This window comes from Silene latifolia, chromosome Y, assembly GCF_048544455.1.
Source record: "Silene latifolia isolate original U9 population chromosome Y, ASM4854445v1, whole genome shotgun sequence".
NCBI lineage: Eukaryota > Viridiplantae > Streptophyta > Magnoliopsida > Caryophyllales > Caryophyllaceae > Silene > Silene latifolia.
In genome coordinates, this window is record NC_133538.1 from 103,366,442 (window position 1) to 103,393,082 (window position 26,641).

At 36.9% G+C, this 26,641-nt stretch overlaps 1 protein-coding gene across 1 annotated transcript; it reads left to right on the forward strand.

Moving 5' to 3' along the window:
- Positions 1-280: 280 nt before the first annotated feature.
- LOC141633970 (uncharacterized) lies at positions 281-26,232 on the forward strand. Its single transcript, XM_074446315.1, has 19 exons — positions 281-699; positions 1,749-1,823; positions 4,427-4,577; positions 5,718-5,786; positions 5,882-6,054; positions 6,711-6,848; positions 7,685-7,810; positions 10,868-10,966; positions 15,352-15,472; positions 16,251-16,314; positions 16,550-16,604; positions 16,697-16,821; positions 18,065-18,138; positions 20,244-20,293; positions 20,842-20,928; positions 21,126-21,176; positions 21,281-21,364; positions 24,944-24,994; positions 25,836-26,232. The coding sequence occupies exons 1-19, from the start codon at positions 400-402 to the stop codon at positions 25,917-25,919; spliced, it is 1,977 nt and encodes a 658-aa protein (XP_074302416.1). The 5' UTR covers positions 281-399; the 3' UTR covers positions 25,920-26,232.
- Positions 26,233-26,641: the final 409 nt, after the last annotated feature.

A 26,641-nucleotide genomic window follows, 5' to 3' on the forward strand; every position in this document is an offset into this window, starting at 1 on the left:
TCCAGTTTCTTTCCGAGTTTGGTCGGTGAGTTTGTGGTATGTGAGTTTACGATGTCAGTATTTTTTTTAGTTTATCATTTATTTATTCTTTGTTAGGGGAGAGTTTTTTTTTAATTGCCCTTTTATTATGTTTGTTTCCCGTGTCTTGAAAAATCATTGATTTTTTTGTACCTTCCGCATTCGAAAGGGTGTTATAGGTTGATTTAAAAAAAAAAAAAAAAAAAATAATTGAGGGAGTAAGCACGTCTACAAGAGGACAAGTTTAGGTCGTAAACCATTCCGCCTTCTAAAACCCTGGATTGAATAACTCAAGGGTTTTAGCTCCCCGCACCCCCCAACCCCAACCCCAACCACCACCACCACATTTCCCCCAATCTGTTCCTCAAATCAACCACAAAAATGCTAAGTGGGCCCCTCCTTCGATCCCTTTTCTCCACCGCCACCAAATCAAAACCCTACTTGTCCCCCTACTATCTCCGCCACTACTCCGTCGCCTCCATCGCCGCTGCCGCCGCACCACCGACGTCATTCCTCGATCCCGCGCGACTCCGCAACGTCGCCGTTATCGCCCACGTCGATCATGGTAAGACAACTCTCATGGACCGCCTTCTCCGACAGTGCGGCGCTGATATCCCCCATGAACGCGCCATGGATTCTATTAACCTTGAACGCGAGCGCGGTATCACTATCTCTTCTAAGGTCTACTTCTTACTTTTTTTATTCTTTGAGAGAGATATTTTAATAGATGATTACAATCCAATGAACAACATTTTTTTCAGCTCTATCTTGTTTTGACGGCCAATTGGTTCCAGCAAAACATATTTATCATTGCATCATAGATAATTGTAGCTTTCTTCGTTGGTGGCGGGCTTTAGGATTTGAAGTTCGGGGAATAAGTGTAGATTGGAAATTTATGGGGCGAACTAAGAAATTGTCTTAGAAATCATTTTTTATTTTCGCTTCGAAGTCCCTGCTAGCCCTTCTGCTCCGTCGTGTTTGATCGTGTTTAAGTGAGTGTTGTAGTTAGAAGTGAGCTATTCTTTTTGTTATTCTTGAGAAGATAACTGAGGGGTAGTGTGAAAGCTCTTTTCTTTTTCTTTTCTGAATGAAGGGAGCTTTTGCTCTAAAATCTTTTTGAATGTTAATACTTAATTGTCAAAGTTGAGTCGATTAACCATTAATTTTCAAATGTTGCCATTTTTAGATTGAAGAAAGTATCCATTTTTCAATTTGAGTTGTTGAACGTTTCTACTTTGAAGGACATTCCATTTGGCGCTTCACTAGAATTTGTTACATGTTTTATTTACAATGCTCTCTTATTGAAATGTAAGGGAAGGTAACGGAGGGAGGGAGAAGGGATTCATCTTTTCTTACTCCTTTAAATCCTTTGCTAGTTGGAGAGAGTTGCACAAATTTGTTGACTATATCATGTTATCTATTGGCATTGACTCATCGCCATGGTTTCTTGATCTAATGTATATTTTGACTTCCTTGGTGTTTTCGGATGACTGAATTTATGATATGCTACTTTGTGAAACTGAAAGCATGATTCCTATGATTCCTCTCTCTCTCTCTCTCTCTCTCTCTCTCTCTCTCTCTCTCTCTCTCTATCTATCTCTATCTCTATCTCTAGAAAAACAAACGAAAGGCGACCCCTTGCTTTTTGCCAAGCAATATGTTTTTTGTAGCTGTGGTTGATGTATGGTCTCTAATAGAGCAAGGGTTTGATAAATTCTCTGTGTGAGCAGGTTACTTCTGTTCAATGGAAGGAGAATGAGCTGAACATGGTAGATACACCTGGACACGCAGACTTTGGTGGGGAGGTATGTTACTATTGGTTCTTAGTATATGCCTCTCAAACCTTTAAATTAGAAAGTAGCTCAGTCTATGGTGAGCTTGTATGTCTTTGTTTTTACCTTCAAACCTCCAAACTATGTTGCTCGGACTCGGTCACAAGTATCCGACACATGTCTTTGTTTTTACCTTCAAACCTCCAAACTATGTTGCTCGGACTCGGTCACAAGTATCCGACACAGGTACGTGTCCAAGTGTCGGATTCATCTATTTTATTAAAAAAATTCATGTTTTTGGTCTAAAATGAAGTGTCCGAGTGTCCTACCCGTGTCCGACACGGGTATGTGAGGTAGTATTGAAGACTCCGAGCAACATAGCCTCCAAAGACTCATACTGTGATCGGGACCAGCGGTCTAAGATGGACATACAGAACCTTTCCCATGAATGATTGAGAGATTGTTTTCGTTGACCCTTGGTCCCTTACATGGACACCCGAGCTTTCCAATTGATTTTTAATAAAATGAAGAACGCTATCTACAACCACACTGAAAAAGAGGCACATAGGGTTTAAGTGTCGTTCACATTATATCTCAGAGGCAAAAGAACATTGCTGTAGGCTTGGTTATCTTGACAAAATTTTTGAAATCACGAAATTTTTGAAATCTCAGAGGCAAAAGAACATTGCAACGAACAATTGCTCCTCCTCGTGTTCACTTGCTACTTGGGCATCATTTTTCTGCTGAAAATTGCTTTTGCAGATTCTTTCATGATGTCCAAGTTTGTTGCACTTCGCACACTTTACATTAGGTCTCCTCCAACACTTAGCAGGGGGATGACCCTTTTTGCCGCAATGATTGCAGGGAGGAAACTCTTTGCTACTACCACTGCCAGACGCATTGCGTGAGTTGAAACTCTTCTTAGAACTACTATTCTTCTTGTTTTTCTCTCCTTCTTTTATGTGTAACTTAGCCTGCGTTGCTCCTTCAATGGAACCTTCATTTCACAGTAACCTTGTAACCTTCTTTGCTCTTGTGCTAGTAAAGCACTACTGAGTTCTGCCAAAGTAATTTTTGACAGATCTCTACTACTTTCCAAGGAGGATATATTAGCATCAAATCTTTCAGGAACGGTTACTAGAATTTTCTGAACAATTCTCGAGTCAGAAAATTCTGAACCAAGCAACCTTATTTTGTTAGCAATGCAAAGAAGCTTATCCGTGTACTCCTTGATTGTCTCTGACTCCATTTTCTGCATCTCAAACTCACGAACCAAATTCAACACTTGCATTCCTTTAAGTCTTTCATCGCCTTCATATTCTTCTTTGAGGTAGTTCCAGACTTCAAATGCTGATTTCTTGGTCATGATTCTTGTGAAAATATCTTCAAGAGACAGCAGCAAACAGGGTAGCTTTCGCCCTCGACTTCCTTGTTTTCTTCGTTGTATGACTCTTCAGTTGATCCATGGTTGGATTGGCCGTTAAAGGAGGGACTTCGTAGTCCTCCTGAACAGCCTCTCAAAGGTCATTTGCCTCTAAATGGGCCTCCATTCTAGCTGCCCACATTTGATAATTTTCACCACTAAACACTGCTGGTGTTAGTGATGTAAATGGTGTTTCAGAATCCATTTTGTGGATTGAATCAAGAAAGTTGAAGGTTTTTTTGTAGGTTTTTTATTTGCTAACTCACAGATCCCTCAAGAAAAATAGCTCTGATTACCAGTTTGTTGGAGATTTTAAAGAAGTAGAAAATGTTTTGGAAGAGAAAGATGATTTGATTGACTAACTGCAATGTGCTTAAATACAGAAACTTGGTAACTGAAAAACAGATAAAGTAGCAACTTCCTAGCTAAAACTCAGCAACTAACCCTAAACTTATGCCACTAAGGCACTAACAGCTAGTCTAAAACAAACTCCTACAAACATGGGGATTAATTAACAAACTAAACATGGAATAACTCAAACAACAAAGCTACTGATGCACTAATTCAAACACTTCCAACTCAAAACCCCCACCTCCCTCCATTCCCTAAACTCAAATCTGCTTCCCACATGAGTGTTCTGAGAGATAAAAGTTGTAGTCAAAATAGGGCTTGATGGCATTCAAAGTTGGTTGACAACAAACCAATGAGGCGGTCAAGAATCACGAGAGGAAGAGGAGAGCGACGAGGGCTGATGTGTTGGCTGTGTTGCGGCTGATTGAAATCAAGAGGGTCGGGCAATTGATTGGTTGTGGATGGCATAGGTGTTGGGGTTGTGGAAAATGGTCAGCTGTGTTAGGTTGTGTGGTGGTCCGGTGGAGGTGTTTAGGTTGTGGGCGGTGGTAGCGTTTGGCCTGTTGGGCCTGTGGTTGTTAGTGGTGGGGGTGTTTGGATTAAATTTTAATCAAGTCACTTCTAATTGCAGCTGTTTCTTGATTATTTTGGTTATATGATATTCTTACCGGAAACATGCAAAAAAAATAAAGGACTACCGTGTTATTATGGAGGGAGTAAAATTCTATTCCCTCGCTTCTCTATCCTTCATCCAGTTCATGTTGTGTAGATAATCTTTTGTTGCATGTGTAACCTTAATATTTTCTGTCTGGTTGCAACTAATGTTTATAGTAACCATTTACTTTTTACTTCTGATAAATAGGTTGAACGAGTTGTCGGTATGGTAGAGGGTGCAATTTTAGTTGTTGATGCTGGTGAAGGTCCACTTGCCCAAACTAAGTTTGTTTTGGCAAAAGCTTTGAAATATGGGTTGCGTCCTATACTCCTATTGAACAAGGTGGATAAGCCTTCAGGTGAGCTTTGCAGTTTGTATTATTATGTTCTAGAGGAGAAAATTCTCATGTTCTAAGAAAAAAACTTTGCTCTGTTAGTTTTTCTTGAGACCACATTTTAATATTAATAAGGTACAAAGCCGTCGTACATTCTTATGATAGGTTGCAGCCGATGATACTTCGACTTTCCAATTTTTGAGCCATACTCATTTCGACACTTAGGGATATGGAGATACGGGATCTTTGGGTGTGGAACTGATACCAGACACTTACCAATTTGACCCTTCTCTGTAAAGACAATATTACATGAAGTAGAGGAAGGGAAGGGTATATGAAGCCTAGAGTATGATTTTTGACAATAGCTTTCTGTTTTTAAGGCGTGTCCTACTTGTATCCTAGTTTTAGGATAGAGCTCTCTTGTCTTAAAATTTGAATCTTGGAAGAGTCCGACAGTCTGAGTAACATAGGAGTATAGGACTTGCATTTTGATATGTTGAGATTCAAGGTTTTGGGGTGATTTTTCATCTTAGAACTTTATAAGTTCACCCCAAACCTTTGGCTCCTCACCATATGTATTTGCTAGATCTGACCTTCCTTGCTAGGTAGGGATGCATAAATAACCACGTTCAAAGAAGTATCTGTATACTCCCTATCAAAATCTAGTTAATTATGTCAGGAAGCTATAGAAGTAATAAATGTAATATTATTTGAGACAAAATAATGGTCAATGATGCATCGGATGTGTCACAAAACGTGATTCATGATCATGGATTGTAGCATGTTTTGATTATCAAAATCTAGTTAATTATGTCAGGAAGCTATAGAAGTAATAAATGTAATATTATTTGAGACAAAATAATGGTCAATGATGCATCGGATGTGTCACAAAACGTGATTCATGATCATGGATTGTAGCAAGTTTTGATTAATGGTTGAGAACTTCAGCTGATTTGTTCAATTTGTAGTATTGCTACTAAACATTTGAGCCGAGGCACTCAGATATTTCTGTCTTTAGACCATAGTATCTCAAATTTTGCAACAAAATGTTCGCAATAGTATTTGTCAACTTTTGAGTTATTGAAGAATATGTAAAGTTGTTTTGTGCATTTTATATTCCTTTACTAATTTGTCAATGTTTCCACTTGAACGTTGCCTGCTCAGTATCTGAGGAGAGATGTGATGAAGTAGAGAGCCTGGTGTTTGATCTTTTTGCTAACCTTGGAGCATCAGGTGTGTTGTCCAAATGAGAGGCCTGCCTACTATTGCTATTAAATCTTTTTTTTGTTGCCAACTTAACCGTGTGATGAATTTTCCTGTTCTTTTAGAGGAACAGTTGGATTTTCCTGTTCTTTATGCTTCAGCTAAAGAAGGGTGGGCGTCATTAAACTACACCAAAAGCCCCCCCAATGATGCCAAAAATATGTCTGAGCTCCTTGATACTATAGTCAGACACGTTCCTTCTCCAACAGCAAGCCTGGATTCTCCTTTCCAGATGCTGGTTAGTATATAGGTTTTCAATCTATGCAGTATTTTATCTGAATTTGGACTTTGCTCCGTAGATATAAAAGAGATGATAGACAGCTAGGGATCAGGATCAGACTTGGGTTACCGGATTCGCCTAATTGCCTAACGAATCGCGAATTACGAATTCGGATTACATCGAAGTATGGTGTTTGGTTATAATTTTATCGAATTATGCTCTCTATTTTGAGCGAATCGCCTATTCGTATTATGAATTCGAATCGGTGGAATTACGAATCTAGTAATCACGATTAGACTTCTGAAAGCTTAATCTGTCAATCTCAACCGTTGACTTTTGTAAAGCCAGATTTAACCTTTGAAGAATGTTATTGATATCTGTAGATACCATAGCCGCTATGGTATGTATAGTTTTCTTTTTCTGTCATGTGCTCTCTTTGATAAAAAGAGAATCGAAAGAACAGTAGATGATTTGAGAAGTGTGTGTGAAATATATAAAATATGTTAACCTGAACTTTTTCGATCTTTGATATGGCTTAGTTGTGTAGTGAGTTTACATATATTGAGGCTACAGTCAGGGATTTCCGTTTTTATGTGTTTTTCTTTTTTATTTTGCTTAGTTGGCATTTGCATAGTTAAATAGCTTTGAAAACGAAGTTTGACAGCCTTTTTTAGGTCTCGATGATGGAGAAAGATGCCTATCTTGGAAGAATATTGTCTGGTCGTGTGCATTCTGGTATTGTCCGCGTTGGTGACAAAGTACACGGTTTGCGTGGTACTGATGCAGGAGTACAAAAGATTGAAGAAGGAAAGGTTATTCTGTTTATATGCTTTTTGATGGTCCATTATATGCAGATTGGTCTGTCACTTACTCACTTATATGATCGAGGGTTATCTGTAGGTTGATAAGTGCAAATTAGTACTCTCAAACATAATCGTTTCTTTCTGTTTCGTTCGTGTCATAGAACGTATAAGAAGAGGATTCTGCAGAGTTCAGCATGTTGAAACCTATGTTTTAGTAGCAATGGATAACTATAAACTTCCTATTAATACAAGCACACAATCATGTTTTTGAAGCAAGTGTTATTTTTGAAGCAAATAATGTTATTAATTTGTTATCAGAGAATACTTTTTATGTATCATCACGCCTTCTCTTTATCTTTATTGTGGTCATTATTTCATGCAGAGTTCTTTCTTTTGAATCATGTTTTCTAAGTACTTCATATCTGTGTATGTTCTGAATATTTTTACCATAATATTTGAAGAAAGAAGTGTACAATAACAACATTACCCCAGTGCCTCAATGATTCCCGTAAATTGCGGGGTAAAGGGGTTTGGATGTACGCTGCCTTACCCCTGTGTTAGCAACATAGAGAGGCTGTTTCAAAATGACTCAAGATCAATATTGCGTCAAGAATTGCGTCGAAGAACTTCTGCATCCCAATAGAAAGAAGTGCAACGGCTTTAGTGAGCCATTTTGCTTCAATCTATCATTATCAACAACCAAAGTACTGAGTCTGGCTCCATTAGTGTAGCTGGTTAAATTCGCTCGTTCATTTTTGTTTGGGAGCTCCATGTTCCAGCATTCATATGCGATTATGAGACTTAGCCTCATTTGTCATATATTGTTTCTAACCTTTGCATTCTAGGTTGTGAAACTGATGAAAAAGAAAGGCACAAACATGGCTGTTGTCGAAAGCGCTGGAGCTGGTGATATTGTTTGCATAGCAGGATTGGCAACTCCGTCTATTGGGCATACTGTTGCAAATACTGAGGTTGGTAAACTCACTAAGTTGCTTTTGAATCTGGCAATCATTTTGATGGGCCAGGCCTTGTGTCTCAACATTTTTGCTCTGTTTTTCTGATTTGTGCTGGAAATAGATAATGCTGATGTTTTTTTATGCAAGCAAATAATGCTTATTTGTGTATGTCTCAGAACAGAGTGTCTACTTGAAATTATGATCGATTTAATCATTATTTTTCTGTATTTTCATATTCCCATTTGCTCCATAAAGAAGAAACGAATGAGGTAATGAACTCATTATTACATTCTCTAAACTCTAATATGACAACTCTGGGCATTGCCATGAATAGTTGGGTCTACATAAATAAATAATTTCAACTTCATTCAGTGTGTGGTGAACCTTTTGTGTGTTGACTGTCATGACTTAAAACAATTAAAAACTGTTCTTGTGTGTGGATACTCTTACATTGTGTTCGGATACACGTTTACTAGAGGGGAGAAGGGAATGGAGGGCATGGAAAGAAAGGGAAGCAGAGGGAAGATGGTGCCTGTGCTAGAGGCTTAGAGCCTAGAGGGATTTTACTTGGGCGTGTAGGTGGGACTTGGGAGTTGGAAGAATGGATTCCTCTTTTCCCCCCTCAAGATCCGTCCAACCGAACTTGCTAACCAAAACAGGGAATTTGTCCCTATCCCTTTCCCTCCAAATCCATCCATCCAAATAAAGGGTTATTTTCATCATAAATGCCTGCTGAGCACTGTAGCCTTTGGGTGCTTTGTCACCTGAATTTAGCTTTAGCATCCGTTAATGCAGAAAGGCATGATGCCCACTTAGCCAAAAGGGCCCCTAGCCCCTGAGGACGGGCAAGATGAAGGTGTTTGCCTCGTGCACATGAGGCGCACTATGTTTGTAAACATATTTGTATTTTCAACATAAATTTGTGCAACATTGCCACTTTTTTGGGTTTTAAAGAGGGTGAACACGTAGATAAATTAAAATCGTAGTATAATTGGGCAAAAAGAAAGGCATATAAAGAACTAGAAGAAAACATATGGAAATCGCACAGTACTTTGTGCTTTTTAAAACAGTTTTGATCATTGCAAGTGCATCACGCAGCAACTCAATTACAAAGATAGAGGGCTTATCTGATGTTTGGATTAATTTTAAACCTAAGGTTCAATTACCAAAGTCAGAGAATATTGCATGAGAGCGAAGACTTTCTGTGTGTCAGCTTAAAAGTTCCCATGGTTAATGAAGGAAAATTTGTAATCATTGAATTTCCGTCAGTTAAAAAAAAAGGAGAAAACCTAAAAAAGTCTGGCAAGGTGTGGGAGTGGGAATGACGAAAGTGATACAGATGGAGAAACACTGAGAATTGGTCAGTCTAGTCAACTCTGAAAGATTTGTGTCAACTCAAATATCTTGGCATTCTTATGGGACAACAAATGGCAAGTTGTAGCCTCTGACAGTATACCCACGCGAATAAGCGCTATTGTTATTGGATGAGTGGCCCTGACTCACAAATCTGTAAGTTTGACGGCTACGGCATGACAGAAACAGTCGCCGCGATGTGATTTGGCTGAAAACTGATTCTATAATTTCTTGGAATTGCGATTTGTTCGTTTTTAGTGGAAACAAAAAAATAATACCTACAGGGTAAGAGAAGTCATTTCCGGTCGTTCTGGTAGGTGGGACGGCCCAATCGACTTCATATATTCAGGGACTTAGGAATGGAACAGAAATGATTCAGTTCAGAGCCAAGGATCGAAGTCCAGCTGCAGCAGCGTATTCTTTCTTCCAAATTATGAATACAAATAATATCCAAATATCGAACTCATCCATTGACACAAATAGTTCATGGATGAAAATTGAGTTATTCGGGCAAAATGAATTTCATGAATTTCCTTTTTCAATTAAGGGCGCAGCAGCATGGATGTTTTGGATCCATTGAGCGAAGACGGGGGGGCTGGGTCAACTATTCAATCAAATGAGACTACTTTCTAAGAGTGATTCTTACTGGACTTGCTGATAATGATAAGGAAGGGAATTTCTTTGTTCTCTGGAGAGGTCTAATTTTAAAACAAAATTCACCTTTATGTTCTGAATTGTCCTACATTGGACTGCACCAGACTTTTGATCCGACCCTTTCTTCATACGAGTAAACATAGATGATACACATTTTCTTAAGTGATGTAAAACTTAACAGAAGATAGGAGGTATTGAGTTGTAGAACTTTTTCTCTTTTGATCAGAAATACGCCTTGTGCATTCCTCATAACAGTAATTTGATTGAATAACAAATTACACCACCATGAGGGTAATCCTCATCGGAAGTAACAAAGCTAGATATTAGACAATATCCTTCATGAAAAATCGACTTTATTTTTCATTCTTAGTCGATGAATAACTTTAAGTGTGCCCCAAAACCGTCTTAAAATCTTAGTATCCTGGTTCTGTATCTCATGATATTGTCTTGGATTTTAACATTAGTGCTATGGCAGGCAGTTCAATTAATAGGTGCAATTGTATGAACAAGTTTGTGGATAACCAATCATAGTGTTTTCTTATTCACTTTTAGGTCAAAAGTGAAACTTGAAGCCTGACTTCGTAGCTTTAATATATTATAGTATGCCTTCAAAGTCCAGCTGTCTGGCGTTTTTTAACTATTATGTATAGGGAAGTTTGTTACTTCAACTGTTGCATTTCTTTCCATTTCTGCCCTGTTTTATTTACATCGCTTCTCTCTCCCAACTTATTCTGTACGCCTATTCAAAATTTTTCTCACAAAAAAAAAAAAGGAAACGTAAAGAATCGATTGAATAGGAGGGAGTATGATTTAGACGTTATTAATCATTTTAGAGGTTTTATGTTAGCCTGCCCAAAATTTTTTGGGACTAAGGCACTACTTCTATTGCTGCAGATGGTATTGATCCTTGTTGTCTTGTTGAGGTGATAGCAATGTTTTTTTTTACTTTGTAAACTGTTTCCTTGTCTACTTTTCTGTGTTGTGTGTTGCTCATCTATTTTCCATGGCATGTCATGCTTTCTGTTTCAATTGGTATTCATTCCATTATGTTATTGCATGGTTCAGGTCATGGAGACCCTTCCGACAGTAGAGTTGGATCCTCCGACCATTTCAATGACTTTTGGTGTCAATGATTCCCCATTGGCCGGTAAAGATGGTGTTCATGTAAGTAATTACATCCTCAAATTTACACTATCTGCCATTTCAGTCATATCAGTGATCTTTTTTTTTTTTAAATGCTGGGAGGAGGGAGAATAATTGGATCCTTTGGAGCATGGTTGTGCTCTGACTTCTGATTGTCGCAGTCCATGACTTCGTGTCTCTCTCCTTGAATCTCAAGGGATAATGTGTGTTGAATTCCTTGACATTTGCAAATGTTTCTTAATTTTCTTGTTGGAATTACACAAATTTACTTTCAATAATAGAACACTTTGTGTTTTTTTTATAAGTAAGATATGGTTTTAATAAGGGACACCAAGGGGCGACGCCCATGTACAAAATGGCATCTTAGAGGTAATGTCTGACTACACAAAGATACCAAGGGGTTACACTAGACCTGTCAAAACTCGACCCGACCCGAAAACCCGACCCGACCCGACCCGTTTTCTTAGGGTTACAAACCCGGTTTTTCGACCCGCGACCTGTTTGACCCGAACCCGAAATAACCCGTTATTTTAGGGTCAAGACCCGACCCGAGCGGGTCGACCCGTTGGGTCAAGGGAAAATCATGAATTTTATTAAAAATATTATTATTTATATATTATATTTAAAAATATAGTTAAAAAATTATTTTTTTTATTACTTAAAATTAAAAATTCAACTAAAAGGTCAATTTTATATAACTTTTATAATATTTAATAATAAAATAATTATTAAAAAACCTTTATTTTAATAATTATATCAATATAGTTATTGTATATGATGAATATGACTAAAATAATAATTTTAAACATATTTTAATTTTTAAAAATATATTTTTTAAATTAAAAAAATCGTGTAAAAAAGGCGTTAAAAATTATTTCTTGACCCGTATTCTGACCCTAACCCGACCCGTGACCCGTATGACCCGACCCGTATTTGACCCGACCCGTATGACCCGACCCGGGACCCGACCCGCCCGACCCGTTTGACAGGTCTAGGTTACACCCGTGTAAAAAGATACGCCCTATAAGTCATGCCCATATACGAAAAGACACTCTTTCATGTTTTCTAGACTTTGTCTTCATATCTCTTTGGTAACTTGTTTCTTGAGTTCAGACTTTTCAAAATTTTAGTTTTTTTCATCATCAGTGAGAAATTATTTCACTTAATTTCTGTTGTATTTTTATGAACTAAAGGTGTTTGTAATTTCTTTTTCCGAGAAACTGAGAAAGATAAATCTCTGGGAAAAAGTAGGAACTTTTCTGGATTTTTGGACTTTGCCTACGTTTCTCAGGCTTGGTTAGGAGCATCCAACTTGGGTGCATGTTCAAGTGTTTGACTTGTCTATTTCTAAAATTCCTTACGATCTTAACTAGTATTGATCCCGCGCAATGCATGCGCGGTACATATAGAGTTTTTATTTTTTAGGGTATTACTTATAGATTTAAAATCGACACCTCATTAATTTTTAATATTTCACCCCATTGCATTTTGATATGAAACAAAAATATTGAAATGGAAAACTAATCAAAGAGAGTAAAGTTATGAAATGTGTATTTTAATGAAACCCACAACTAATGATTTCATTTTATAAATTTTCTCCAAATATTTTAATGATTTTTAAGCTAATAATATCAGTTTACAGTTTTGTTTATACGGAGTTGGTATGTGTCAAGCCATTCTTTATAGTACTCCCTCCATTCAACTCCAAATGGTACTTATCACTTTTTCACGTTTGCCAACGCGAGTTTTACTTTGTAAATATCTTTAGTTACACATTCGTAAAAATTATAGAAGTTTGATATTTTAGATGTACTCCTAAAGACGAATAAAATAAGATCCCACATTAATATATTTTATCTTATATATTGGGAGGAAATGAGAAGATTCTTCTTGGTTGTGAATAGTGTACAAAAAAGATAACTACTTTCTCCGTTTCATATGATAGTTTACGTTTGCTTTATGCACGTATGCCAATACTTGTTTTCTGTTGTTCATATCTTTACTTACATATCATTAAAAATTATAAAAATTTGATATTAATAATGCACTGGGTAAGACAATTTAAACAAGATCTCACATGACTATCTTTTATATTATACGTTAGAAGTTGAATTGAAAATTCTTCTCACATATGAATAGTGCCCAAAAAGCAAACGTAAACAATTCAATGGAACGGAGGAAGTACCATTTAGAGTTGAATGGAGGGAGTAATAGTTACTGCATTAATGAAAGATTTAACAATTTATGATCTATAATTTTGTACCAATTTTATTGTTCTAATTTAAAGATCATGATTTTGAGTTTAATGAAAATATTATAGTGTAATTATAAGATTATATTTTTTAATGGAAAGATAATAGACTAATGAAAGAAAGTCCCACATGTTTCCTTATTTAGGTGAATGCATTTTGGAGGGAAAACCTTTGAGAATTCTTATTCCCTTAGTATATAGAGGATTGAAGTTTGTTTGACATGGGTGCGCGAGGGAGTGTGAATATTCCTAGTAACACAGACAATCCTGAAAAACCTTGACTTTTCTGTATAAGCATGTTTAATTGTGTGGGAATATTCCTAGTAACATAGGTGACACTTGGCCAAATTTTGTACATGTTTGGGGAGCTGGTTTATAATTAAAATTGTAGATATTATAGCCCCTTATCACTGTGGAGGAAAAATAGGACTGTTTGGTTGAACTGGAGTGGGTAAAACAGTTGTTCATTTTAGACCAAAAATACTACAGAAGTTCATGGGAATGTATCTATAGTAGTTTTAGGCGTATCTAGGTTACATGGTTCGGGGTTTGGTCCGGTTCGAAATACGGGTTCGAGTTCGGAAAACGCTACCTATTTCGAACCCAGTTCGAGAGGGGTATTCTTAAGTTGGACAAATTTCAGTTTAGAAGAAATTATTTGAAAAATACATGATATTTTCAATAAAAAGTAAAATAAAATAAAAATGAAGCATCATGTTTAACAATAGTCTGTTGAAGTTATTAGGTGGGACCGTGGGAGGGAAGTATTAAATTTATTGTTCACAGCTGTCCAATATAAAGTAAAAGTAAAAAATACAAACCGGCTCCACGTATTTTTAAAAGAAATAAATTACTATCACCTATCACCTATTATCACTCATCAGTCACTTTTCATTCTAGAAAACACCAAGATAAAAAATTATATTATTTCAACTCCCCATAAACTTAACCACTTGCCTCTCTTCCCTTTGAGCTTCTTCAATGGCGCCCAGGTATTCCTCTTCCTTATTACACTATATCACTGAGATCGCTCATTCCACCGAGCTAGGCCGCGAACTCAGGCGACCTAGTACGCGAACAGCTCCAGTTTGGGTTCGAACGAACCAGTTCGTAGTTCGCACCACCGAACCCCGAACCGTGTAACGTAGAGGTGTATCCAACTTGGGTGCATGTTCAAGACTTCAAGTGTTTGACTCGGCTATTTGTACAAAGCCTTCTAGTTATCTTTTTGGCCTTGATTATTGTTTCAAGTGTCAGACACGGGTATACGAGATAGTAATGAATATTCCTTGTAGTGTAGGCACTCCTGAAATCCTTAACTTATCTAGGTAAGCTGCAAAACTAAGTTAGAGGGACCTGGCTGGAAATTCTGTGTTCCTCAGACACGCTGACACGTGTCGGCGTGTCGGACACGGCTATTTGGGGTGAATTTTCCTGTTTTGTGGTCTAAATTGAAGTGTCGATGTGTCGTGTCGTGTCGGACACCGAAACGTGTCTGACACGCGACACGGCAGTTAAGTGAAGTGTCGGAGTAACATAGGCTGGAATACGGCAAGTAGTGTCACCTGTATTGTGTTAACCTTGTCTGTCTGTTCAAATTCTCACACTCGTGATGTAGCCTTGGTTATTGATTCAGTGATGTGAAAAGCTTAGAGATGGTCTGTTCATTTCTGTATGTTCCTCCAAACGAAACACCAGCAAAGTTGACTGCTATGCTGGTTAGTTTAGTGGTTCTTCAAAACCCTCAACAATAAATGCTTGTCATGTCTTCAAATGTTTCACTTTTTTATCCCAACTGTATTTCTAGGTAGAACACTCTACTGCTCTGTCGAACCTGCTTTCAGGGTTTTGGTTCTACATCCCTGGTTAAAGCGTCTTGTTTAATATCTATATTGTTCTCTCAATGTTGGTATTTACAGAGTGCGTCAGTGTAAGACCTTATTTTTCTCCAGTATTGCATGCTAGAAATATTATATCTGGTTTCGTTGAAAGAAATAACATCATATCGCTGTGTTCCTGGTTCACTTTGCCTGTGATACTAGAAATATTATATCTGGTTTCTTGGTGTATTTTTGATTTACACAATTTTTTTTCCCAGAACAATGGTTATTTAATTTCTTCGAAGTGACCTTTTTGTTCTTGTTTGCTTGCATAGTTGACTGGTGGAAAAATTGGAGAACGGTTGATGGCAGAGGCAGAGACAAATCTTGCTATTAACGTGATACCCGGACTATCCGAATCGTATGAGGTGCAGGGTAGGGGAGAGCTTCAACTAGGTAAGATCCATGTTGGCTCTACTTTTACTTGGCATCTTTTGGTCTTGAGGAATGGCAAGATAGACTATACTTGCTCACAACTGTCATATTTTAAATATCTATATACTCGTAGTTTATAGTGAGTGACCTTAGTACAGTAAATGAGTAAATTTGTCATTTTAAAAGAGTAAGGTAATATTTAGGCAGAACATTGTGTCATATTCGTGAAAACGGAATTTAAAATATCTGTTGGATCTGTGGATTATTTTTCTGAGGACCTTAATACAAAGATGTTTTTTAATGTATTTTTGGGGTTAGAGCGAAATGTAATTTTGTTTTGGTATACTTAGCTCTATCCATCAAAGTTGACTATTACTTGTATCTTAAAGTTTTGATGCGTCTTCCTCAAGATTCCTTTCAAATGCTGAACATTGTCTCTTTATTTATTTCTTGTAGTTCTGTACAATCAATATAATGATCAAATATTTGTTTGATAAATTATGAATTCTATAGGTTATAGCACAACTTTTTGTCTTACCAACAAACTGGCGAATCATGTAAACACTTTCAATAATCAAATGCTCTATTTTTCGTACTTACTGCATGCTTTTTAAGATCATGTGAAAAAAATAAAAGCATGCTTTTAAGGAAAGGCTTCGGAGAAACAGAATAATTAATGATAAGGCCTCAGCAAATTAGGCAAGTGATCATTAAATGGTGGCGGGAAAAATGTATATAGAGTCGGAGTTAATTTTATATATTTTTTTCCTAACTTTTGCCGTCTATACTATGAACACAGGTATCTTAATTGAGAACATGAGGCGTGAAGGCTTTGAGTTGTCTGTATCGCCACCTAAAGTCATGTAAGGTCCATAGCATGCGTTTATTATGTGACTACAATTTGATCTTTTGACGTCGGATTTGCTGGAAGTATATGTTGTACAAAGTTTTGCATGTGTCTTAGAGTGTCTCTTTGTTACGACACTTTATGCTTTGTAAAAGTTCAGAATATATGTGTACATATCAGCAATCATGTGTTTCAATGTTAAATAATTGTCTTTTGTATGGATGTCTTAACGGATGGTTGTGCTATACTAGGTACAAAGTTGAAAAAGGTGAAAAGCTTGAACCATTGGAGGAAGTGACTGTAGAGGTGAATCTACTTTTTTTTCTTCATAAATGGATTCTGCTTTGGACATTTTTTTTATCTATATCTATTTTGTTTTTCGTGGCCTATTATTCCAGGTTGACGAGGAGCATGTAGGCATGGTAATGGAGGCCTTGTCTCACAGACGAGGCGAAGTTTGTGATATGGGTCCTGTGCCTGGTCATGTTGGCAGGACAAGAATGTTACTGACATGCCCCTCAAGGTTTGTCACTCTTCTATTATTCTGCTGCCAATTTCTACGTGTGTCGCTCTTTGCTGCCTCCGTATTTCTTAGGCATATTACGGGTTCAGCATAATTGTAATTAAATTGGTAATACAATTCTGAAAATTCCTTTTGTGGATTATAGTCGCCTAATACTGTTGGTTTTGTTCTTCCTTGGGATTGGAAATTCTATTTAACGAACCAAGGAAACATCAGAAAACAAGGAGCTATTTGAACTACGAAATTTATACTTCTTAGGATGTGCTTATACTTGAAATGCGCCCCCGGTTAATAATATAGTGTATTGGAGAAGTTTAGCACTGCAATTTAGATGGTATTTTCTTCTGTTTTATGACAAACGATTCCAAAAGGCGTCCATGTTTTTTGTGGACTTCATAGGCTCCTCATTAACTGTAGACTTGTAACAATACAGATGGCCTACTCTCTGAACCCTCGGTGAACTAACGAAACCCAACACTGTCAGGATCCTGTGTATAGGTGTTGTGTGTTCTTACAATTTTGAGATTGAGATGGGTCCATGGGTGCAGAGCAGAAATCCGTTGCCATATGTTATTCTATAATTGACAATATGTGAAACCTGTGCTGTAACAGGTTTTCATAAATCTGCAACTGCAGCATTGGCTAACCTTCAACTATATATATCTTTTTAAATAAGTAGCATCAGTTAATCCATTGCAGCAACATGGTTCTCTTAGATACTTACAGGTTTAAGGATGCTTACCGGTTTGTGAATCATATCTGGTGTTTGGATTTAGTTCTTTTCTGGTGCATTTACGTGCCATTTAAATATCATTAAGCTCTGCAATTGACAATTCTTGGAAGCATTAGATATGTGTGATTGTGGATAATCATGCACTGTTGCATAATGCTTCGTTTTAGGCGAGAAGCATACCATAATCTTGAATTACAGCTGAATCCAACCTTGGACACAATATGAATATGACAATCTTAATATTGCTTGTAGTCACGCCATGTTAGCTTTTACAAATTTTACAAAATATGGGTGGTTTCCTAATATACCACAATCTTCATCTGCCATTAACCATGACATAGTTTGACTATAAATAGTGACACGGTAGTCTTAACTCTTATCCACGTCTTGCTACATTAAAGGCGCAAAGAAATACCGAGAATGTTATTTTCCTAATATATCTGATTGGTTGTTTTTGATACGTATTTATGTCTATCTACTTCTTCACTATTCCTTTGGATTAATTTACAGGGGCTTGGTTGGCTATAGAAGCGTGTTTTTCAGTGTTACACGTGGAACAGGGTTTATGCACCGAGCATTCCAGTGTATGTTTACCGCAGTATTTTTTTTAATTTACTTGTGCTTCCCCTGTTATCACTACATGATCATTCACAAACGGACTGAACTACATATTACTTCATTTTCTAATATGATTATCAAAGGTAGGGAAAGACCAAAACCATATGAAAGCAAAGTGGGTCTAATGGGTAGTTGGAATCGAAGAAAATGTGGCTTTGGAGGAGGAATGGAAGGAAAGATTCATATGGGTGATAGGGATTGACTTTTTTCCCCTAACCTTTCGTTTGCTATTTTTTTAACCTCTTTCTTTTCATTTTTAATCATTTTTTAAGGTTCTCAACTTCTCATTATTTTTATTTATTTATTTTATTCTCTTTGTTATCTTCATCAATGTTTTGCATTTCATTTCTCTTGATTCATGGTCATAGTTATCTCTCCCCATTTAAATCTCTGCTTAAGATTCCAATGTGTTATGTAATTTCCCTACTGCCTTCTCTTCATAATAAGTTTTGTAGCCTATCTTGATTCACTGTGCTGTCGCGTCTTTCCTCTGGTCTATTGTTCCATTGTTTTTTCACCTAACATTGATGATTTGATGGTCATATATTTTGATTCATGTTAGGCGACCCTGAATCATTTTGGTGCCAAGCCTTAGTTTTTGTTTTCCTTGTTCAGATATCCTACCTAATGTATTTTTGTCTTAAAAGTTTTAAAATTACGGAGTATTTGTTGAAGTTAATGTTTGAAACCCCTTTTTGGCACATTGATTTTTGTTTCCGAAAGTCCTTTTAACGATTTTTTTTTGAAGGGCTAATCCTAGTTTGTCTTTCGGTCTTTCCCCAAGGGTTTGGTCTAGGGATGTTATATGTTGAACTTTATTCCATCATTTCTTTGTTAAGTCCTTTGATTTTAGGGGAAAAGGAAAACCTCCCTCCTAGTTCAGTCATAAATTTTGAACATCACTTTTCTCTCCTTTATTACACTTTTTCACCAACCACTTTCTTATAGATTTTACGTGGTTCATTCCGGATCCTTAACTCTATTTCGGTTTTTAAAAATCGTTTTAATCTTTTCTCTCGATTTAAATTTTAAGTTTTTATAAAAGAAAGACGGAATTCGATTTTAAAACCCCTAAGTTTACCTTGACTTTCCATTACATTTTCGTTCTTCCTTTTTGTTTTTCATCTTCCCTTTTTTTTATTCGCATTTTGAGGCGTGCGTTCGCCCATGGACGGTTCGAAAGGATGATTCATGTCAGCCGACCCCAAATCATTTTGGGATTAAGGCTCTGTTGTTGTTGTTGTTGTTGTACTAATTCACTATACCTAAAGTAGCGTGTTATAATCCACATCTCCCTCCAACAACACAAATTCTATTGTAAGACCTTTGTACGTTCGACGAGAAAAAAGTGACAACTTTTTGATAATTAGTGATTACTTTTGGGCAAATAGTGACCGTTTTTTATGACTAAAAAATGACCATTTTTTTCAAAGTGGTCACCATTGTTAACCAAAAATGATCATTATTTACCAAAAAGTGGTCAGTTTTTGCAAATAAACACGGAAAAGACCGTCGTACAAGAGAAATTGCTGCTCCAACAAAAGGTATATTCTCTCCAGCTGAATAACTGTTACTTCCAAGTCAATATATTGAACTTCTCCCCTGCTAGTGTATGCTGATTGTTTATTATGTATCAAAATAAGTACTGCTACCAGGAGTCTTAGACGCCTGTTGAGTAAAATAAAACAATATCCCAGGTAGAGCCCATATGATCTGTCTAACATGCAAAATGTCTGTTTTGCATCTGTTTTATAGATTCTTGAATGGTATTCCATTTCATTAAATAAACCCTCACATAAACGAAAAATAGGCTTATTGACTGAAGTGTAGGGGTTATAATGTAGTAACATTTATAGAACCAGATAATACTAGTGTTGCTATATATCAGGATGTGTCTCTATCTTGTTTGACTATCTGTATTACTTCTGAGTTCTGTCACATTGCCTTTTCACAAGTAATTGTTTCCTTTTCCCGTTTCATGATAGTGGTTGTTTGGCTCATCCCATTAGAGTTTCTATTGATGCTTGTGGTTCTGGTGTTCTACTAACTGTCTCATGCTTACTTTTTATAGCTTATGGAAAGCATCGTGGTCCGTTGGGGAATGTGAGGAAAGGAGTATTGGTATATTCCTCTCTTATGTTACTTCTAGTATTTCCGTTTCAGTTATGTTAGCTCTTGAGGTTTAAAATGCATTGTCAATCCAGTTATATCTTGTCTATTTTGAAAATTCATTGTCCTTATCACTGATGCATGTGCTTTACATGTGACTTGAAGGAGCGAACTGACTTTCATTTTTACTTGTGGTATTCTGTTTCCTACCAGTATTATCTAAGTGTAGGGATCTATTATTGATTTCGCTGTTACAGTCCTGTTGAAAGAAAAAAGGCTTTATCCTGTTAACATGATTGAGGCATATATGAAAACTATCCTAATAAAGTTGTTTAGCTTTTCACTGAAGCTGCTTTTCCTCTAGTCGTCAACTCTTCTCGAGTAAATCACTCAAATCTCAATTGTATTCCCTTTATAAAAATTCGCTCTTGGTGATTGTACATTTAAGCAAGTGTTCGGTTTCCTTTAGCTGTATGGACTATGGAGCATCTGGATTCAAAATTGTGCCGGTTAGTTATTAACTCATCATGAATATGGTTCTCATTTTATTTTTTATGCAGGTGTCGATGGGACATGGATCAACTACAGCTCATGCACTGACGGGTCTTGAAGCCCGTGGAACTCTATTTGTATCCCCTGGGCAGGAGGTTTAAATTGGCCTTTTTGTCTTACAATATTTGTCAATGTGCTCTCTCACTTCCTTTGGAGAGGGGAAATTCAAATCTTCTCTTTACAAAGTCGAGTGTCTCTGAAATTTGTTCACGAACCTTTCATTTCAAGAACCTTTTGGTGTGCCTTCATTTGCTTGTAAACTTCTGTTGACCTACTGTTTTGTTGTGTGCAGACCTACGATGGCATGATTATTGGGGAAAATTCTCGTGACACGGATCTTGATGTATGAATAAGTGTTTGTTCTATTGTTAAATTATTAGATATCTACCATGATGACATTATATTTTAGAGACGTAAAGGTTACTGACATTGACTTTCATGTCATAGGTGAATCCCGTTCGAGCTAAAGAGCTTACCAATATACGTACAGTTAACAAGGATGAGAACGTGAAGTTAACTCCACCTCGCCTTGTATGCCCTTATCTCTTGCTTTCTGTAAAATTATTTTCTGTTCCCTAACGAGAAGTATGCGAATTTGCAAAAAGTCTCCGAAGGTTTAGAAAAAAATATAATTGTAATTTGTGTTGAAACTTGTGCCTTACATTTCATTGACATAACCAGGTTTATGATAAAATAAAAGGTCCTCCGATTTAGCGAGAGTTGTATTTTAATAGTGATTTTAGGGTTTAGGATTCATTGTTCAATGAGTGAGAGAGTTCAGGGAAAACAATGAAACAATGGCAAAAAATAGGATAAAACAAACACGATAGGCGGAAAAAGTATGAAGAGATGAAAAAAAGAAGTAAAAAGTAATAAAAATTTAAGTAAAAACCTTTTAAATGAAAGCTAAGGAGGTATTTGGGTTGGAGAAACAGGTGTGAAGAATAGTCAAAAGGATGTCCGTATCACTCTTTTTTTGTCCTTCAAACGAGCAAGTGTATAGATTTCATTTTACTCTTTCATATTCCAATCTTACTTAAAGATCGTGGTTCATCTTTACTTTTTTATTGCTTTGTGCCTTGTCACGAAGAAAAAACTAGGGTAGAGGAATTGTCATGTTACCATGGTGTAACTCCTAGGTGTCTCAAAGCAAAAGTTGGGAAGGGGCTCTCTTAGGTTGTGATTGTTAATATCATTATATTGGTTTAGCAGCTTTCTTAGACTTTTCCAGTCTTTTTTTCCTATGGTTAATTTTCCTGAAAGTGTGCCACTGCGGAGAAAGCAGATTATGTGTACAATTTCATTTCCTTGTTTGATTGTAAGAGATTGAACATGGGTAACTTATGTTGTATTTTGGTAATTACTGGTTTATTTGGATTTCGTACAATTTTCTTTTTGGATCACTGAAACAATTCACTGCATTTCAAACATTTACGTAAATTTTGACCTACTCCCTCCGTTTCACATGATGCATCTATGAGTTTGTGTGGTCTTCGAAACATCACTTTGAACATACTTTTATACTTCTATATATAGTTATTTTTTGTTGAAATGTTATTTGTGAAAGATTGTTAGATAACCAAGGGATTATTTGACAGCAATAATCCTTACTATAGACCGTCTTCTTAAAATAATCAAAACTTCATTTTAAGTTTTAACCCACATTTAACCCTACTATTGCTTCTCATATTGCAATTGGATAAATTTTGACCTGTAAAATCCGGTAAAAATCGCCCCAAGTGGGACCATTTTTCATTCAAAGAGCACTTATTCCTCCATTAACAATCAATCTCCTCACATTACCTCATAGCATCCATCTTAATCAACATCATTACAACCATATTTCGCCTCCTCACCGGAACAACCACCCCTACCTCCACCATCACTACTCTAGCTTAACCTTCATACCCACCACTCCACCCCGTACTCAGTACTCACTACCCTTGCTTAACCCTCACAAACATCACACTGTGATAAGCATCTTCTCCACCGCCGTTCACCACCACAGCCACCCACAACCGTAACGCACCTCAGATTCTAATCGATGGAATATGAAACATGTGATGCGGTGACGGAGTGGGAAATTTAAAAACGAATATACGCGATATAATTGTCCCATGGACCGCACAAAATTCACGAAAATCAGTCCCTTGGACCCTTGGACCGCACGGATTGAAGGGGAAGAATAAGGAGCTTGGTTCCATGCATCTTAACATTCAAAGTCTTAGTTAATTAGTTTATGCATTTTCCTATAATTTGGATTAATGTTTAGGATTTCCAATAAGAGTTTAATTAGATTTTTGTTATAAACATGCTAGATATTTTTAGGATAGTTGGCATAATAATAAGGGCACAAAAAAACCACACAATGAGGAGCATTTAGGCGTGTGGTTTAGGCCTATTTAAACCCTTCATTTGTACTTGTTTCACACACTTGTTGAATTAAAAATTGAGAAGTTATCTCTAAATCTCGTCTTATTATTTCGTGTAGTTCACATGAGTAAGAAGGCTCCCCTAAGGTCGATGCGTTTCGAACCTTGCCTTAGACAACGGATGTGATCCCGAGTTTGAGTCGAATTACTTGACGCATTTTCGAGTAATTCCCTCATTGTTATCGTTATAGGTCTAACGATAGCAAATGCCCCTTTATTCTTACACAAAAAGAAAACACAAAAACAACAAAAATGTCAAACGCTTCCGTCTGTACGCATCAACATGGAATAAAATAGAGTAGAGTTTTGGGTGTTTGTAAAATTTGAAGATTGTAAATTTGTAGTCCGTAGTTTGGTATAATGGTCTTAAAGTGGGGAAGTGAAGACAAAAGGGAATGAAGATGTGAAAGTCTTAGGAAATCAGCCTAATTTATTGACCACAGCCGTTAACCTCGGATTCATCACCATCACCATTCATCACCATTAACCGACGCCAACAAAGCCATAGCACTACAAATACGCACCAACGAGGGCTCACCATTGGCTACACGCTGTCGTGAATTGTATCTTACCTTCCCTGTTTCTCCTTGGCCGCGCCGGCCATCGTCGACCTCTTTCTCGTTGCGGTCGTCAAATGTTGTCGCCTTGAAACAATTCTGATAATTTTGAAAGTGAATGCCAATTTTAATTTGGGATAAGTGTTAATTTGGGGTGCTGTTGTTATTGTGGCTTTGGGGGTGGATGAAGGTGCTCTGTTAGGTGGGCATAGCTGGTTGTGGGTGGATGGTGGGTGGCAGTTGTGGGGGTAGTGATGGTGAGAGAGAAGGGTTGGGCACTTGAGCTAAGGAGTTTTTGAGGGGTTACTTAAGGGGAGCGCATTTAACCAATTTATCAGCTAGCCGGTCATTGTAGTCTATTATGAGACGAAGAATCGATATTAGGTTTATCTTGAGTAAAAATAAAATTCGGATTAATATGAGAAGGTGAGCTATAGTTTGGATTAATCCTATAACTAATGTGAACGTTTTCATGTTTTATTAGACTTTTTTTTTTCAATTTATTAAACTTTGACTCAGTCTTGGTAGTACTTGGGTTCTCTGTAAGTATAGTGATTGCCAAAACCGTTGTATGTTTCTGGAGAATAATAAGAAAAGACGGTTGTAGCTTTTAGAGACTATCCTCTGCAGCTGTCGCTACATGGAAGCCAGCTGCTTAAAACCCTCCTAACCTTCCCGCTATAAAAAGAAACCTGCCCTCGTTTGAGTCAGGGTTCCGGCTTGTAATGAAACGGAGAGCATATTAAAAACAAAAACAAAGTTCCCTTAAATTTCTTGGGTTCCACTCTCTATATTAGTGTTTTGAGATTTAAACATGAGATTCAACCATACCTTATCTCTGTAATTATGTTTTATAGTTAACTTGTAGGATCTTACATTTTACGATCTGTTCCTACTGATTCAATCCTAGCCACCTCGTCGATCTAAAGTAGGTGGGTGGGGAAGTGCATCAAAGCCTCGAAATTCATCTTTAAAATTCTTGTAAAGCAGCCTTTATCATTTATTGTTTCATGCTTCAAAGGGCAGTGGGTGGCGAAGTGAAAAAAATGAAAGTTGTCTAACAACCACTTTAATAATGTTCCATGTTTGTATCACGTTGCTGACTCTGATCTTGAATACAGATTACACTAGAAGAGGCAATAGGATATGTGGCATCTGATGAACTGATAGAGGTAAGCTTTACCTTTTATCTCTTATTGAATCTGATCGATATAGGCAATGGATACGGTGGCATTTGCTACAGTTATTGTGTACTATTTAAATACACGAACGTTCAGAATCTAGTAAATATGCAAGTTAACAGTCCAGAAAATTATTATCCATATATCTACCCGTCTTCCGCCATCACTCATGAAAACATTACTCCAGTGACTCAAAAGATTTCCATCTTTGACCATGAGGGGTGGAGTCTTAATTAGCGCATCTTAATACTACAATATCTTAATGTTTTAAAGGCTCCTGCTTAATAGCAAGGTAAGTGAAATCCTGATGTACCACAATTTTACATTGTACTTTTAAAATACATAAGCTGTTTTTGAATGACCCATAATGACATTTATCATAATGTTCACTGAGTGTTATTCCCTAACAAAATGAGTTGCAACAATATAGTGAAGAATTTTCTTCCTTTACACCTCGCCTCTGCTTGTCAGCGTTATTTTCCATAGAGTAAGACTCTTGAAAGACCGTCTCACACTAAATTAAGTGAGATATATCATTAAACAGACTAGAAAAGTAACTAAAAAAAAAAAAGGTAAAATAAAATAGTAACCACCCATCATGTGAGGTCTCACATTAGCATTACTGTAAGACCGTCTCTTAGGAGAATTGGTGTTTTCTATATTCATACCTGTCTTTTTCCCCCCTTTTCTAGCACCTCAAATGCAATTATAATTATATTTGTCCTTGAAGTTACAAGTATAGATCTTTTGTTCCATCGGATACATAGATAGAGGTTGATAAGGATGGATATAGTTTTGGGTAGTCTTGACTGATGCTATATTTTTCATGCAGGTCACTCCTAAAGTTATTCGATTAAGGAAAAAATATCTTGATGTGAACAAACGCAAGACGATGAGCAAAAGACCCAAGGAGTGATATTTTTGCCATCACTCGACAGAAATTTTAGTGGATCCGATATTCAGATTGACCAACATGGTGATACTCTTTCAATCTGGCATTCATTAATCAGAGGCATACTGCTAGCCTGCTAGGAATGAATATAGTTTTGTACGGAGTATTATTCATCCTAGTGTTAAAACATTTTCTCTAGTGGCCATATAAGCTCGGTTTCCGACTTGGAACATTAATCATATAAACGATATCTTTTGTTCACTATGATACATCGAGGCCAGAAAGTTGTAATTTTGTTTCTTTTGAGATACAGTGAGTTGTATCTACAACTTTTTGCAATACAGTCCGTCTTGCTTAAGACCGCAAGATCGGTCTGAAACAATAAGACCTCTCACAAGTGGAAATCACATGGGTGGTGGGACACTCCATGTGCTTTCCCACTCACTTCCTAAATGGGTATTTTGTGAGAGAAAACAGTCTGTCTTATTATTTCAGACGGATCTTGCGGTCTGAAATAAGAACTTGTGTTTGCAATAAAGCATATTATAGTTATACCATGGATGTGTAAAAAGAAGCCATAATGAAGGTTTTATGGCCAACATGACTCGGTCAATGAGCAAATTTAAAATGTTCCTGACTTAGAACTTAGCTAGTAACTTTTGTCGAACACTATTAAATTGAAATTAATGAGTAAATTCGATAATATTTTTGCCAAATTAACTAAAATTCTGATAAATAAGTCAAAA